At 44.1% G+C, this 15642-nt stretch overlaps 1 protein-coding gene across 1 annotated transcript; it reads left to right on the plus strand.

The window, feature by feature from the left end:
* The first annotated feature begins 12275 nt into the window (after positions 1–12275).
* LOC136479234 (uncharacterized) lies at positions 12276–13838 on the plus strand. The gene has a single exon (XM_066477168.1). The coding sequence runs from the start codon at positions 12276–12278 to the stop codon at positions 13836–13838; it is 1563 nt and encodes a 520-aa protein (XP_066333265.1).
* Positions 13839–15642: the final 1804 nt, after the last annotated feature.

The following is a 15642-nucleotide window of genomic DNA, read 5'->3' on the forward strand; positions in this document are numbered from 1 at the left end:
ACTATTGCCGTACTGATTACGGTAGGAGTCGCCGCAATATATAGCATCATATCTTCATCTTTCTTTGGAGGTGTCAGGACAGGCGACGAGGTGGGGTATTCTTTAAGTTTTTTGAAAGCTTCGTCGACCTCTATGGTCCACTCGAACTTGTCTGTCTTCTTTAGTAGTTTAACGAAAGGTAACCCTTTTTCGCCGAGTCTCGATATGAAGCGGTTGAGGGCCGCCATGCATCCTATTAGTTTCTGCACATCTTTGACACTTCTAGGTGGGCCCATTTCTATTATAGCTCGAATTTGCTTGGTGCTGGCTTCGATCCCGCGCTGACTGACCAAAAATCCGAGTAGTTGTCCTGAGGGAACTCCAAATACACATTTGTTTGGGTTCAATTTCCATCTCCATCTCTTCAAGTTTTCGAAGGTTTGCTTTAAATCTTCAATCAGAGTGTCTGGGTTCTTTGTTTTCACCACTACATCGTCCACGTATGCCTCCACATTTTCACCGATTTGATTCCCAAGGCAAGTTTGGATAGCTCTTTGGTACGTGGCGCCAGCGTTCTTTAGTCCAAATGACATGGTCTTGTAGCAGTAGGCACCAAACGGGGTGATGAAAGATGTCTTGCTCTGGTCTTGTTCTTTTAGTGCGATCTGGTGATACCCTGAATAGCAATCGAGAAAAGATAATAGTGCAGATCCTGCTGTTGAGTCAACTATCTGGTCAATGTGTGGTAGCCCGAACGGATCTTTTGGGCAATGTTTGTTGAGATCTGTGTAGTCGACGCACATGCGCCACTCGTCCGTGTTTTTCTTCTGCACAAGGACCGGGTTTGCTAGCCAGTCTGGATGAAGGATTTCCCTGATGAATCCGGCTGCCATTAGTTTTGTTATTTCCTTTTTAATTGCTGCCTTTTTGTCAGGTGAGAATCGTCATAGCCGTTGCTTTACAGGCTTTGAGCTTTCATTAACATCAATTCTGTGCTCAGCCAACTCCCTTGGGACTCCTGGCATGTCGGCCGGCTTCCAAGCGAAGATATCTTTGTTGTCCCAAAGAAAGTTGGTGAGCGCGAGTTCCTATTCTGCCGAGAGGTGAGCACTGATGGTTGCTGTCTTGGAGGTATCGCCTGTGCCTAAGTCGATTTGCTTAACGTCGGCTTCTTTTGGTGGAGCGATGATGCTTGGCTTTTTAGCTGGTATTTCTAATTCTTCTTGGCTTGTCTCTGCAGCGATTGCAGCTATTTCTTTTCTTCCATTGTCGGCTTGTGCTTTAGCTGCAATTTGGATCACCTGAACATCGCAGTCAAAAGCACGCTTCAAATCGCTTTGAAGAGAAAGGATACCATTGGGTCCTGGCATCTTAAGCAGTAAGTATGGATAATGTGGTATTGCCATGAATTTGGCCAGTGCTGGACGTCCGAGGATTGCATGATATGACGAATCGAAGTCAGCGACCTCAAATTTGATAAACTCTGTTCGGTAGTTTGAAGGAGTTCCAAAAGTAACGGGTAAAGTAATTTGTCCGAGTGGCATGGCTGCTTTGCCGGGTACTATTCCGTAAAAAGGTGTGCTTGTTGGCGTGATCATCCCGGTGAGTTGTAGTCCCATTTTTCTTAGAGTTTCTGAAAAGATGATGTTGAGTCCAGCTCCCCCATCGATTAGTACTTTGGTGACGGTCATACCAGCAATAGTTGGATCTAAAACCAGTGGATAATGGTCTGTGTTTCCCACGCTAGTCCATTGGTCTTCTCTGGTAAATTGGATAGGATATAGTGACCAATTGAGGTATCTTGGTGTAGCCGGTTCTGCTGTCATAATGGTCCATAGTGCTAATTTTTCTTGATGTTTGCTTCTGCAATCCGGAGCCCCTGAGAAGATCACTGCTACCGTTCCCCTGGGTTTTTGGAATCCTTTGTCCTCGTGGTTGTCTTCCTCTCTTTTCTGATTGTCCTCTTTGGTGTTTTCCTTGCTATCTTTTCTTGTGTATCGATCATTGAAAGTGTAGCAATTCCCGATGGTGTGCCTCCCATTAGGGTGCAATGGGCAACGTATGTTTTCAATGTCATCATATCTTCTGGGTTTGGAAAACTTCTTTGATTTGTCGGCCATTGCCACAGTATTGTCTGGTCTACGTTTTCTTTCTTGATGTCTGCTATTTCGGTGATTTTACTTGTCCGAGTTGTCCTGGTTGCTTCTGTCCGGGAACCTCTCTCGTGTTTTTTCTTCTGCAGTAATCATCTTTTCTACTGTTCGTCTAAATTCTTCATTGTTTCTCGGATTTTCTTTGCAGAAGTCTTGAAATTGCCACCTAGCCATGATTCCGTGAGAGAAAGCTTCAATTACTTCTCGCTCGGTTATGTCACGCACTTGAGCTCGTAGTTCGCCGAATCGTCGATAGTAATTTCTGAGACTTTCACCTCCCTTTTGCTTGAGTCCTTTTAGTTCTGCATGAGTGATTGGGTGTGTAATGATTCCTACGAAATTCTCACAAAAAGCTCTTTGCAAATCCTCCCAATTTCTGATAGATCCTGGGTTCAGTTTGTCGAACCATTGGAGGGGCATGGCCTCCAGTGCCATGGGAAAGAACAGGGTTTTGATATCGTCGTCTCCTCCGGCTAGTTCAATTGATTGTGAATATATTCTGAGCCATTGCCTTGGTTCAGTTTTGCCATCATACTTGGAGTGGTTAGATGGTTTGAATTTGTGAGGTAATCGTACCAATGCAAGCCTGTTCGCGAAACAGGGGAACCTATCGTGTGTCTTGGTTTCTTTGAATTCAGATTCGGCACCTTCTTCTGGCCAACTGTCGTTCTGATGGGAATAATCTTGCGAGGTTGTCTGGGTAGGTACCCTACTCCTAGTCTTCCTTGGTTGTTCAAATCGGTGGCCTTGATTATGTTCCTTTCTACTTCCTCCGTCATGGCTTCCACCCGGCCCAAGTCTTTCGAAAGCGGATTTCCTTTGATTTTGATCTTCTTGCCTGTGGGTTGTTGATCTGGCGGGTAGTCTTGATCGAGCTCTCTCTTCATGCGTTCTTAGGATCGTCGATCGGAGCAAGTCCTGGAGCTGTTCATACTTCTCACCGGGATGTGAAGTTGCTCTGAGTTCTTCTAATGCTTCTCGAATCTTATGGTAAGGCGTATTTGCCGTGCGTCTTCCTTCGACTTCTCGTTGCGATTTTCTTTTGTCGTACTCAGCCAATTCTGACTCATATCTGATCCAAGCTTCCCTACGCTGCCTAGCACGATGTTGGCGCCCTTGCTTTAACTTATTTTTTCTTTCTCTAGCTTGTTTCTGACTTTCGGATTCTCCATCGTAGCCCTGGGCAAAGGGTGATATGTTGGATTCTGATTCATCTGATGATCTAACATCGGGTGCTTCTGGGGGATTTAATGGTGACCGCGGACGTCGAACCATGAGCACTTCTCGTGCGTGAGTCATTCTATTATTGGCGTTAGTTTTCATGCTGTCGGAGTCGTTGATAATTTTAGTAGATGCCTCGGTGTCGTAGATCGAGTCTCCTTCTTGGTAAGATAGAATAGCTATTGTTGTTGTGCCGACTAGTTGGGTTCCGCTACCTTTAGGAACGGAACCTGGCCAGTGGATGATATAGTCTTGCGATGTTATCGTTAGCACGAGACCCTCCTGAGCTCCTGTCAGTGGTATCCCGAATCTTGGATTGAAAGATCTTTCGAACTGTCCTTGATAGGATTTTGCCATGTTGTCGAGCCCAAATGGAAAAGAACTCGACTTCTTGAAAGAACTCTGAGGGTAATCCGAGTCGTTTTGGGTTGTGCTCTAGAATCTTGCCAAAAAAGAACTCGGTTTCTTGAAAGCACTCGGATAAAACTTCGCCTCGGAGCTTGAATTCAAATCGGATACGAGTGGCCGTGAAATCTGATTTGAATCGGATACTATGAGCTGCGCGAATCTTCTGGTGAGCTGATCCGTTGTAGTTGTTGAAATAGGAAGTTCTTTATGATGATCTGGATCTTTGAGGAGATGGCCCTGAAGCTTGCCGTTGTTGTCTGCCTCGCAGATCCATGAGCCGAAGATGAAAGTTGATCCCATCGGGAGGATTATGTTGTCGAGGTCCATCGAGCTCTCAGATGCAAAGTCACCGAAAGCCCCTACCTGGCGCGCTAGCTGTCGATGTTTCACCACCGATAGCCTACCACGGGGGTACCCGGGGCAGTATGTTCGGGCTTTGGGGTATGCTGAACTCGATGGTTAACGCAAGAGACAGTCGATTTATCCTAGTTCAGGCCCTCGATCGTAGATCGAGTAATAACCTTACGTCCAGTCGGCGTTAGCCTTTGCGTTGGATTGATTGTGATATGTTGTGTTGTACCATTGTCCTTTTTCTCTCAGGAGCCCTGCCCTCCTTTATATAGTCAGGAGGCCAGAGTCCTAGTCGGTTTACAATGAGATTTCCTAATAGGATTATTTAATAGTTCTACTACTAAGATTACATGGAAAGAATCCTAGTTGGACTAGATCTTCTCTCTCCCTTGCGGGGTATCCTGTGGGTCCCGCATCGACAGGTTTTTACTCCCGATTGGTGGCTGGCACCGGGAGTAATTCTCTCTCATATATAACCTCCAGCGCCTGGCGCAGATCGATCCGCTCGTCTTCTTCCTCGTCGAACACCGCCGCCCTCTTCTTCCTTGCGCCGCGTCCGTTCGCCTTCCGTGACACCGGCGCCGCCCTCTTCTTCCTCGTGCGGCCTCCACCGCGCGCGCCCGTGCCCCTCCTCCGCGCGAGCCCGTGGCCCTCCACCGCGCCCTCCTCCACGCCCGAGGCCCTCCATCGCGCCCGTGGCCCCACCGCGCCCGAGGCCCTCCACTGCCGAGCTCGAGGTGATATGTTCGTCGATCTCTTTGTACATTCGCCCGAGCCCTCCACTGCCGAGTTATAGATCACGTCGAAAACTACAACTTTGGTGTAAGCCATGTCAAAGCTCGAGGTCGATTGAAAATTCCAAATTTTGAATCACAAAATCTAGGAACTGAAAATGGATATTTGGAACTCTAAATGATTTTAAATAAAAAACCTGATCAGCTGTGATTATTGGGCTGTGGCTGCAGCTGTTTCCAGTTCTGCCTACAGTAGAGTTTAGTTCATTTTTGCAGCCAAAGCAGCAGCAGGCTGCAGGTAGCTGCTATGCAGCGAGCGAGGCCAAAGAGAGAAAGATGGAGTTGTCAAGCTCACATCTCAAAACCATATCTTAACGCAAGTTTTGAATATTTGGATATTATATGGATAAATTAGCAAGTTTAGAGTGTCAAAAACTGCATTTTATGGTACTAAAATACATTTTAAGATCACTGGGACCTAAACTCATGACAAGTTTAATTAAGGACCACCAATGAAATTACTTTAGAAATTAATTAGATCGATGTAAATCCATGGCTTGTATAATAAACACGCTATATATTATTTGGAAACCATTGTCGTTGTCACTAAAGCTGAAAATGATCCAGCCCATCAACCGCCATATATTCCTCACTATATGATATGCCATTATTCCAAGATGCAGTTTCAATAGAAGAATTTTTTCTATCTTCATAGATCAATGTTTGTTAACGAAATTTTATCCAAATATATTCATGTAGGGTCTTTTTTTTGAAGGATTTGTTGTAGGATATATAATGGTCAAATAGGAACTCAATTTTGATACCCAGTTTGTAAACTAAGCATTTTTTAGTTTATAAAAAATATCACATGTGATGATGTAAGCAGTTTTGGTTGGACTTGCATGCATGGCTACAGACAAATGAAGGAAAACTTCAACGTTTCTTCATTTGTGAACTTTGAATATACAGATATAATATATTAATGTTGCTAAAGTAATATGAGCATTACATATTTTTTCCGGGAAGACTATCTTCAAACTTTATATCATAGCATCAGAGATCGCCTGTAGAAGAAGAAAATAAATTCTTATCATTTCGGAAATAGTAATGGTTATATTAGCAATAAGACACATATACTTACATTTCATAATGACTTATACTTACATTATTAACATAGAATTTTCTCATATGATGAATGACTACATGGTTCACATGGTACATAGGATCACAACATCACGCACCGACACCGCCCCGGCCCGCCTCACGTCGTCGTCGTCAGCACACCGGCCACCACGCCGACACGTATATATACGTCATTTGTATTCATATGCATGTATATATACGTCGCGGAGCACCGCCGCCCTCGTTCGTCCATGCATTTCTATGTATACGGCGGAGCACCGCCGCCCTCGTTCACCCATGTGTACAGACATATATACGGCGGAGTGGAGCACCGCCACTCTTGTCACACCGCCCTTTCTCGTGGCCTAGTTGATCAACATTCGTATTATCGTTATCGTTAATGCTAAACAATCACACCAGGGCGAATCGCGCTGTTGATGTCACCGACGTGGTTCGCCCTAGTCACCGACGCAATTTGCCCTCGGCCATTTATGTATAGCCCTAATTCGCCCTAGTACCGACGTAGTTCGTCCTAGTGTGGCGAATTGCGTCCGTGACCGAGGGGCAAGATTTAATAATGCATATTGTTTGTAGATTTTACGCATGTAAGCAAAGATTTGACGTACTATATATTGGTTTTGTTTTTTGAAGCTAGATGGCCGACCCGAGAAACATGGATGAGGAGGAGTTGATGATGAATTTGATCAACACTGGCACTCAAGTTGCCGGCGATGATGGTGCTAAAAATAACGTGCAAGAGGATGCAGATGACGGGAGTCAGTACTTAGCTCTTGAACAAAATGAGCAACAACATATTGGCCAAGTATATATTTTTTATTATTAGCTATATATATTATCATATGTCTTATGTGTGCTCATGACATTAAAAATAATGTTTATGTTTTGTAGCCCTCTGGATCGACATCAACAACTACAACGAAGAGTAAAAATGTTCGAGGTCCCAAAAAGCCATTGGAGGGCCGCTTCATCATCTCGGAGTTCAATGTGGATACAGGAGAACCGGGGGGGCCGAATAAAATGAAATTTGTGCACCACTGTGGTTACCTTGTACGGGACCGGCTCCCGATTAGTACCCGTGAATGGAAGAAGAAGACCAATGCTCCTCATATCAGTTTTGTCTCCGATCGTGACAAGGCGTTAATTTGGAATGATGTCTTGGTACATTTCACGCTCCAAACAGATGGTTATGATGATATAATAGATGGTGATGAATTGAAGGAGCGAGTTAGGGATTGGGCAATGAAGAAGATGGCCACCCAGTTTCAGACTTGGAAGAAACACCTATACACGACGTATGTCAAGAAGAACATAGCACCAGATTTTACTGTCCCAGGCCCGATCTCAAAGCAGAGGCCCTATTGGGATGAGTTTGTACAGTACAAGACTTCGGAAGAGGGTGTGAGTCGGGTGATAAAGAACCAACGTAATGCCCAACAGAAGACATACCACCATACCTTGGGATCAGGTGGCTACCTGACTGCCATTAAGAAGTAGAACAAAATGGAAGCAAACCTTCTTGCCAAGGGTATCAGACCAGAATCACTCGAGTGGGGAGAACGTGCAAAGAATTGGTTTTTCGGTCATGGGGGAACACTAGACCAGGAGACAGGGAAGTGCGTTTATGGCGCAAGACTGCAAGAAGCAGCAGAAAGATTGTTTTATGCTCAGAGAGCTACTGCTAGTGGTGCGTTCAGGCCCAACAGAGAGAAGGATGAGCTGACATACGCCATTGGGACTATTGAGCATGGTGGCCGAACTAGAGGCAAAGGAAGTGTCTCGTGGGAGCATGGATTCCCTCAGGACAGACCTTCCTACATAAGTCACCAGAGAAAGAAGGAAGAAGAGGCACAGCGGCTCCAGAGGTTGGAGGAAGCGGTGCGTGAAGCACAGGAGCGGGAAAAAAACCTTGAAGCGAGAATGCAGGAGGAAATCAAAAGGTAAGTGCAAATAGCAGTGAGTGCAAGCAAGCAGGCATCAGAGCCAGGAATCAACATTAGCCAATCTGTTCAGTTGAAAAGCAGCTGCGCTTCCACAAAGATACCAAATCAAGGGGACACAGGACTGCGCTTCCCTGTGGATGACGTCACTGAACCTTGTACAACGTGTGAGCTACACATTTTGAAGGAGAATTCCACAATCAAGGTGGCTATCGGTCTTGTTAATCCTATCGACCGAACCAAGACACCAAGGATTCATAGGAATATAATCCAAGAAGAATATGCTACCATCTCGGTAGATAAAGCTGAAAAAGGTTTTAGTGATTTGCCTCTTGACATTCCTGGAGGTGATGGCGAGAAGACTCTAGGAGAAGCGGAGAAGACATTCATTCTATGGCGCAAGCGCTACATCATCATTCCAAGGATGTCGGCTCCACCTCCTCTTGAACTACCTCACCATAGGTACGTGCGGATGAAAACACTACATCATTAATTTGTATTGGCTTAAATAATTAACAATCTGCTCATAATAATATGTCATTCCTTTTTTTGTAGCAGATCCTCCTCCAACCTAAATCCAATTGTTCAATCGCCAGATCATCATAGTGCTCTGTACGATGACATTGTGTTGGAAGACGAGGCTGCATCCACACCATCTCCAAGGAGGTCTCCAACGCTGCAGCCGCCACCTCCAAGGAGGTCTCCAACGCCGCTGCCAACACCTCCAAGGAGGTCTCCAACGCCTCCCCCGCCCCCGCCTACCAAGAAGCCTAGCAAGAGGCCAGCCCCTCAAACGAAGAACCAGTCCTCGCCTGCAAAGAAAGCCACCGTGAAACCAAGGGCTATTCCCAAAATAATATCTGAAGAGAAGGAAGAAGGAACTGATGCATATAAAAAAGACATGTCTAGATTCTATGACAAAATTAAAATGAATCAAGAAGCAAGGAGAAACCCGGAGAAACCGTACTTCTTCGTAGCTCTAGATATTCTAAGAAAAAAGGTGACTTCTTACCAGCAACAACAGCGGGAATCTCGTAAGCCGTCCAAATCAACGTTATCAGACTATGACCGCACTCTCACCAAGTCAATTGAGGCGGCATAGAAAAAGAAGCGGGCAGGGAAAGGAGTTGCCCAACTCGGACAACAAGCGCACCAATCAATCCCCCTGCTAGTTGTTGGTAATGAATATGGTTCGAATTTAGGATTAATGCATCAGGCAAACATACCTCCGGATGTCGATTTGGATCACCTTGGTGAATTTCTTGATGAGACTGGTCTCGACCTTTACCAGATGTTTGGTGATGGAAACATTGAGAGTGCGGCGGAGGTTGATATTTGGAAGAAAAAATTTGTACTAGGCCAGAGTCTATACAACCCTCAAGCCTTATCTGATCTGGGGATGCAAATGTACCTGCTAAACAAGTGGTACATGCAGGCGTCTACCAGTGGAGACTTCTGCGTTGGTGTCAGAATTAGAGATGAACATTGGTTCCGTGGCGATGATGTTATGTATGTTGACTTTGTAGAATTTCATCAACTATGCCACCTGACCTCTCTGGACAAAGTTATCATTAGCTGCTATTGCCTGTAAGTAATAATTCTTTCGATCTATTATTAAACTCATCATATGTGTGTATATGCATATAAATTATCCTAACAAGTACTATATATATGCAGATTTACAATGACAGAGCTCAGAAAGGAAGGCTGCAATGAAATTAGTTTTGTTGATCCCCATATAGTATTCAAAGACCCAATTACTCCAAAGACTAATTGGAAGTCTGAGTCAGAGAGTAACCTCATGAACTTCTTAGTGAACCAACGCCACAAGAAGGATATACTCTTTCCCTATAACTTCAAGTGAGTGTTAATCATGTCGATCATATCCTTAATGGCTCATATGTTGATTCTAGTTAATTAATGAGTGTTATGCGTTATATCCTATAAACACATGCAGTAATCACTGGATATTGATGGACATTGATCTGGTGAAAAGTCACTTGATAATCTATGACTCGATGAGAAAACCACAATAAGACTACCAAGATATGATAGATATTATCCAGAGGTAATTTCGGGATCTCTAGCAACTATATATACACATAAACATGATGATTAACTATATCTGATGACGTGGCAAATTTTTATTGGGCAGTGTTTGGAAAACCTTTATTGAGAAGCAACACATGAAAAAATGCAAAGCGCCACTGAATGTAATCCCTTTGAAAGTAAGTCCCTTGAATCGCATCATCTTTATTAATTAAACATATAGCTTTCACCGGATCACCAGATTGGATGACAAATCTTTTTCTCGTAAAGTGGTGTCTGAGGCAGGAACAGGGGAACAACTACTGTGGTTACTATGTTTGCAAGTTTATCAAAGTGCTCTCCCAAAGAACTCCTACAGAGAGACTCAAAGTACGTTAAAAATACACTATATATTCATTTAATTATTATTATTGATTGTGTTACTATGTCTTTATATATATATATATATATATATATATATATATATATATATATATGTACATATATTAATTTATTTTCCTTTAATTCAAACCTGTAGACTTGATGGTTGGAGGAAAAGGTCATACGGCAAGACCAAATCAAAGCAATTCAAGAGTCTATAGCCGGATTTTTTAATGAGCAGGTCATCGATTCCAAGGGCGAGTTCTACTTTGACCCAACACTGCCATTGAAGCCAAGCTAGAGGATGAGAGGAAACTTGTTATGTCACAACAACTGTAATGCAATCTTTTATAATATATGCACATGAAATAATATAATGTAAAATACACATATGCATGCATGCATGTAAATATATATATGATTATATATATATATTTCTATGCTTGAATTGTGTGATTTAATACGTTCATTGTGCTTGAACCGAAACATACTATATGTGCGTATAAATGTATAATTAGCAGCGTACAATACGACTTCGAAAACCTATTTTGAAAAGAAAACAAAAAAATGAAAAGAAAAGAAAAAATAAAAAAAAACCTTTAGTCCCGGTTCGTATTACCAACCGGGACTAAAGGTGCCGGCCATCGTGGCATGTCAGGAGGCACATTTAGTCCCGGTTGGTGTTACCCACCGGGACTAAAGGTCCTCCTTTAGTCCCGGTTCCTGACCCGGGACTAAAGGACCCCCCCATTTAGTCCCGGATGCTTGCTCCCGGGTGGGGAACCGGGACTAGAGGGGGTTCCCCACCGGGAGTAAAGCTCGATTCTCTACCAGTGCTAACCTCTGATTCAACTTTGATGAATGCTACTGAGAACTATTGGGAGCTAAGGAGGCTACCTTTGTTTGTGAGTTTCTATGATACAGTTCCTGTTTCATTTAGTCAGAGTGTGTCTTTGGATAATGAGGCATGTGCTACTGTTGATCCCCCATTGCTGCTCCCTTTGCTTGGTAATGATGGTGGGCAGAACAACCAGTCTATTGATGCAGCCATGTCTAGTTTAGGTTCCCAGGAAGTTGAGTCGCTCAATGAGGAAGTGAGTGATTCAGACACTGCTGACTCAACTAACTCTGGTGAATCAGCTGAGAAATCCATACCTGCTCAAGGAAGAAAGGGAAGAGGCAAGAAGCCTGTTGATGATGATGTGGTATGGGAAGAAGATGATGAGGAGTATGTTGGGATCAATGATGAGAACCAATATATGGCAGACCAATAAGATGACCAAGAAGAAGGAGCTACTGACTCTGACTCTTTTGTTCATGATGATTTGTTAGTTGATGATGAAGCTGGTTGTGAGACTTCTGAGCATGTTACTAACTTAGAGAACCCAACTATAGCTTGTGGTGTCACATTTGAGGATGGGGACACCTTTAAGAGGGCTATTAGACAGTATGCTGTTCTAAAAGAATTTGAAATTGTAGCTCATTATAGTGAAGCCAAAAGGTATAGAGGGCACTGCAAAGGATACAAGAGCAAGAAGAAAAGGTGCAAGTGGAGGATACATGCTTCTCAATTGCAGGATGGGAAAACTTGGCAAGCCTGTTCTCAATTGCAAGTGGAGGATACATTTTTCAAAGCTAATATTTACTTATTCATGATGTTTAATGATGTATACTTATTGATGATGTTTGTTGATGATCATGATGTTTACTTATTGATGTCTACTTGTTGTTGGCAGATAAAGAAGATGTATCAGAAACATACTTGTGCTACCACAGCAAATCTGGAAAAAAACTACATGGCTAACAATCACTAGGTGAGGAACAGGGTTATTAACATCCTGAGGCATGACCCAACAGCTAGAGCTTCCCAAATGAAGAAGGATTTGGAGAAAAAGTACAACATCACACTTTCATACTATGTTGTTTGGGATGGAATGGCAATGGCTCTGGAAGAGCTTCAAGGCAAGTGGGATGACAACTTTGAAGATGTTTTCAGATTCAAGGCTGAGGTGGAGAGGACAAATCCAGGAAGCATTGTGGACATTGAGTGGGCTCTGGTTGGGAAGAAGATGAGGTTCACAAGGATGTTTGTGGCATTCAATAGCTGTGTTCAAGGTTTTTTGAATGGATGCAGACCCTTCCTTGGTGTGGACTCAAGCCACCTAACTGGGAGATGGAGAGGGCAACTAGCTTCTGCTTCAGCTGTGGATGGACACAACTGGCTTTTTCTAGTAGCATATGGTGTATTTGAGTCAGAATCTGCTGACAACTGGCAGTGGTTTTTTGAGAAACTAAAAGTTGCCATTGGATCTCCTCTAGGCCTAGTGATCTACACAGATGCAGGGAAAGGTATAGATAAGGGAGTTGCCTCTGTCTTCTCAGATGGAGTAGAACATAGGGAGTGCATGAGACATCTAGTGAAGAATTTCAACAAGAGGTATAGAGGTGCAGTGTTCAAGAAGCACTTGTGGCCAGCCAGCAGGGCTTACAACCAAAGACACTTTGATCGCCATTACAACATCATGAAGGCTGCATCACCAAGAGCAATGCAATGGATAGAGGACAACCACAAGCACTTGTGGTGTAGATGGAGGTTCTCCCATGCATGCAAATGTGACTATGTTACTAACAACATAGTAGAGACTTTCAACAGTTGGATTAGGAATGAAAAGTCCCTTGCCTTAGTTCCTCTGTTGGATAGAATTAGGCAAATGATCATGGAGAAGCAAGATATCAGAAGGGCATTGTCACTGAGGTTGACAGACAAGATCTTGCCTCAAGTCACCAAAGAACTTCATGCTATGAGTAGAAACTTGCAGTATGTCATACATAGGGGGCCCAACAACACTGCAGAGATTCAAGGTACTACTAAAGAATTGAAAACTTGGAGGCATACTGTGGATCTTGAGAGCAGAACATGCAGCTGTCAAAGGTGGCAGATTTCTGGATTGCCATGTACTCATGCTCTCTGTCTCATCCATTCAATGCGCAATAGAAGTGTTGAGGACTATGTGGATGACTACTTTTCAGTTGATAAGTTCAAGAAGGCATATGAACATGTGATCAAGCCCATGACCGATAGGAATCAATGGCCTGAAGTAGATATGGGTTTTAAACTTTGGCCCCCATTGTTAAAGAGAGCTGCAGGCCGTCCAAGAACTAGGAGGATCAAAGGTGTTGAAGAAGGTGGAAAGTCAACTTCCCAGAGACAGTGCAGGAGGTGTGGTCAGTTTGGTCACATGATGAAGACATGCAATGAGACTATGTATGACTCTGATGCACCACCACCACCAAAGAGACCAAGGACAAAGAAGACCACTGCTGCAGCAACAACTGTATCCACCCAACAATCACAAATTGAAGGTGCACCACCAGCTCTGACTAACAGCCTAGCTCTGACTAACAGCCCAGCTCTGTCTCAAGAAATCAGTGTTGCACCACCAGCTCTGACTAACAGCCCAGCAGCAAACACTAGGAGGTATTTAATCTCTGTCTTGAAATAGCCCAGCATTATCACTTGTTTCCTCACCTTTTCCTATCATTCCTATTGTTTTATGTGTCTAACAGTCGCAAGAGGGCATTGGAGTATGCTGCTGAAACTCCCCCCCCCCCCCCCCCCCCCCCCCAACAGCTGACATGAGGCAGAAAAAGAAAGGGAAAAGAATGAAGAAGGAGCTGAGCAAGAAGACAACCAAGGCAAGCAAAGTGAGCAAGACCACCAAGAAAAAGAAGTCTGAGAGTACGGAAACAAGCAAGACAGTGGCTGTTTCAGAAGAGATGACCAACAAGAGGTAAAGTCGGCCGAATTATTTAAGCTATGTTTTTTTAGTGTTACTGGTACATTTTGGCCGAAAGCATCGAAAAGAGAGAATAAAACCCATGTGCTCGGGTTAGCTATATGGTCTCGAGGTCAAGTCTCCGGTGGCCCGGCTGGGACGATGGGCGTAGCAGAACGTTGTAAACGTGTTGCCCGGTGCCCTTCATGATTAATGCAACAAACAAGATTTAATTTAGTACGGAGGCATGCTTGAATTTCCAGCCACAACGTATGTTTTTCAATGAATCGCGTACAGAATAGATCCAGACTGGTCACTGGATCTTGTTTGTTAACGTGAAGAGCCCAGAAGCCGCGGCGTAGGCAGGGAAGGAAAAAGGGACCTCGCTCCTATATACACGGAGACCTATGGTTAGCTGACGCACATATGGGTCCAAGTCCAATTAGACCCATTTTTTTTAAGATCATTTGTAGGAACAAAAGCGAATGTTTTGAACAAATGTTTCACAACATTTTATTTCATTATAAACAATTAGGTGAAAAATATGTAAAACCCCAAAATAATTCAGGCTCCCTCAACCGCGGACGAGCAGGGAGGAGGCACCGCTAGGGTTTCGGGGGAACGAAGGAAGGAGAAGGCAAGGTGCCGTCAGATTTTCCTTGTCACCAACCTCGAAGCGCTCAATGCATAGGAAAAAGGGTCGTCCCACCGACTTTAGTATTTTTTAGAGTTACCGTGAAAAAAAAGCCAGTGGCCTAAAATCAATGCATAGGCCTAGCTAACAATCCCATCGAGCCAGCAAAATCAGACATAGGTGCGGTCCGGCCAGCCAACCATTTTGCATGTAAAAATAACTAGTTTGGGCACGGACCGGGCTTCAGACATAGGTGTGGTTTCCATATAGGATTGGATATGCCTTTTGAGAGTTATAGAAGGAGACGGATCGGAGAAGAAAATGCTTGCAGGGCCCTTTGACGTAATGCCAGTCGCTGATGCATGGAAGCAGGACCCACACGTCAGTGACCCTACTTCAGAGAGAAGTACGTCAAAGGATCTGGTTCCGGGAGCATGATCTTGAACCACGCAATTTAATTTGCAAGATTTTGACTAGCATTGCATTGAAAGATATCTGGCACTTTTATCGATCAAAGCATTCAGTTTGCATACAGTTGCTCAATCATGCATCACTCGGTACCATTTTATTAAGAAAAATATCAGTTGCTCAATCGCACATCATCGATAAAACCTGTTGTTTTTACGGTTTGGGAGGATGATGAGCAGGGCCGCAGCAGCAGTCGTAGTTCCCCTCACCCCCCTTGCTGCATTTGGCCCCATTGGGATTTGTCCCCGAAGGTGGCGCACCACCTCTCACAACTGGACTCTGTGCAGTAAGAAAGTGGGGAGCACGGCGGTGGCAGCGGCGGGGAAGCCGCAGCCGCGGCGAGGAGAGCCATCGGCAATGGCACGGCGATAAGAGTCTTCTTCGAGCATTGCTGCGTGCCGCGGCATGGTGTGCTAATGGTCGGTGGTT

This window comes from Miscanthus floridulus, chromosome 9 (genome assembly GCF_019320115.1).
Source record: "Miscanthus floridulus cultivar M001 chromosome 9, ASM1932011v1, whole genome shotgun sequence".
In the NCBI taxonomy this organism is placed as follows: domain Eukaryota; kingdom Viridiplantae; phylum Streptophyta; class Magnoliopsida; order Poales; family Poaceae; genus Miscanthus; species Miscanthus floridulus.

Excerpts from the sequence above, each read along its gene's own strand:
- LOC136479234 (XM_066477168.1), top strand. The coding sequence starts at position 12,276 with ATGGCTCTGGAAGAGCTTCAAGGCAAGTGGGATGACAACTTTGAAGAT.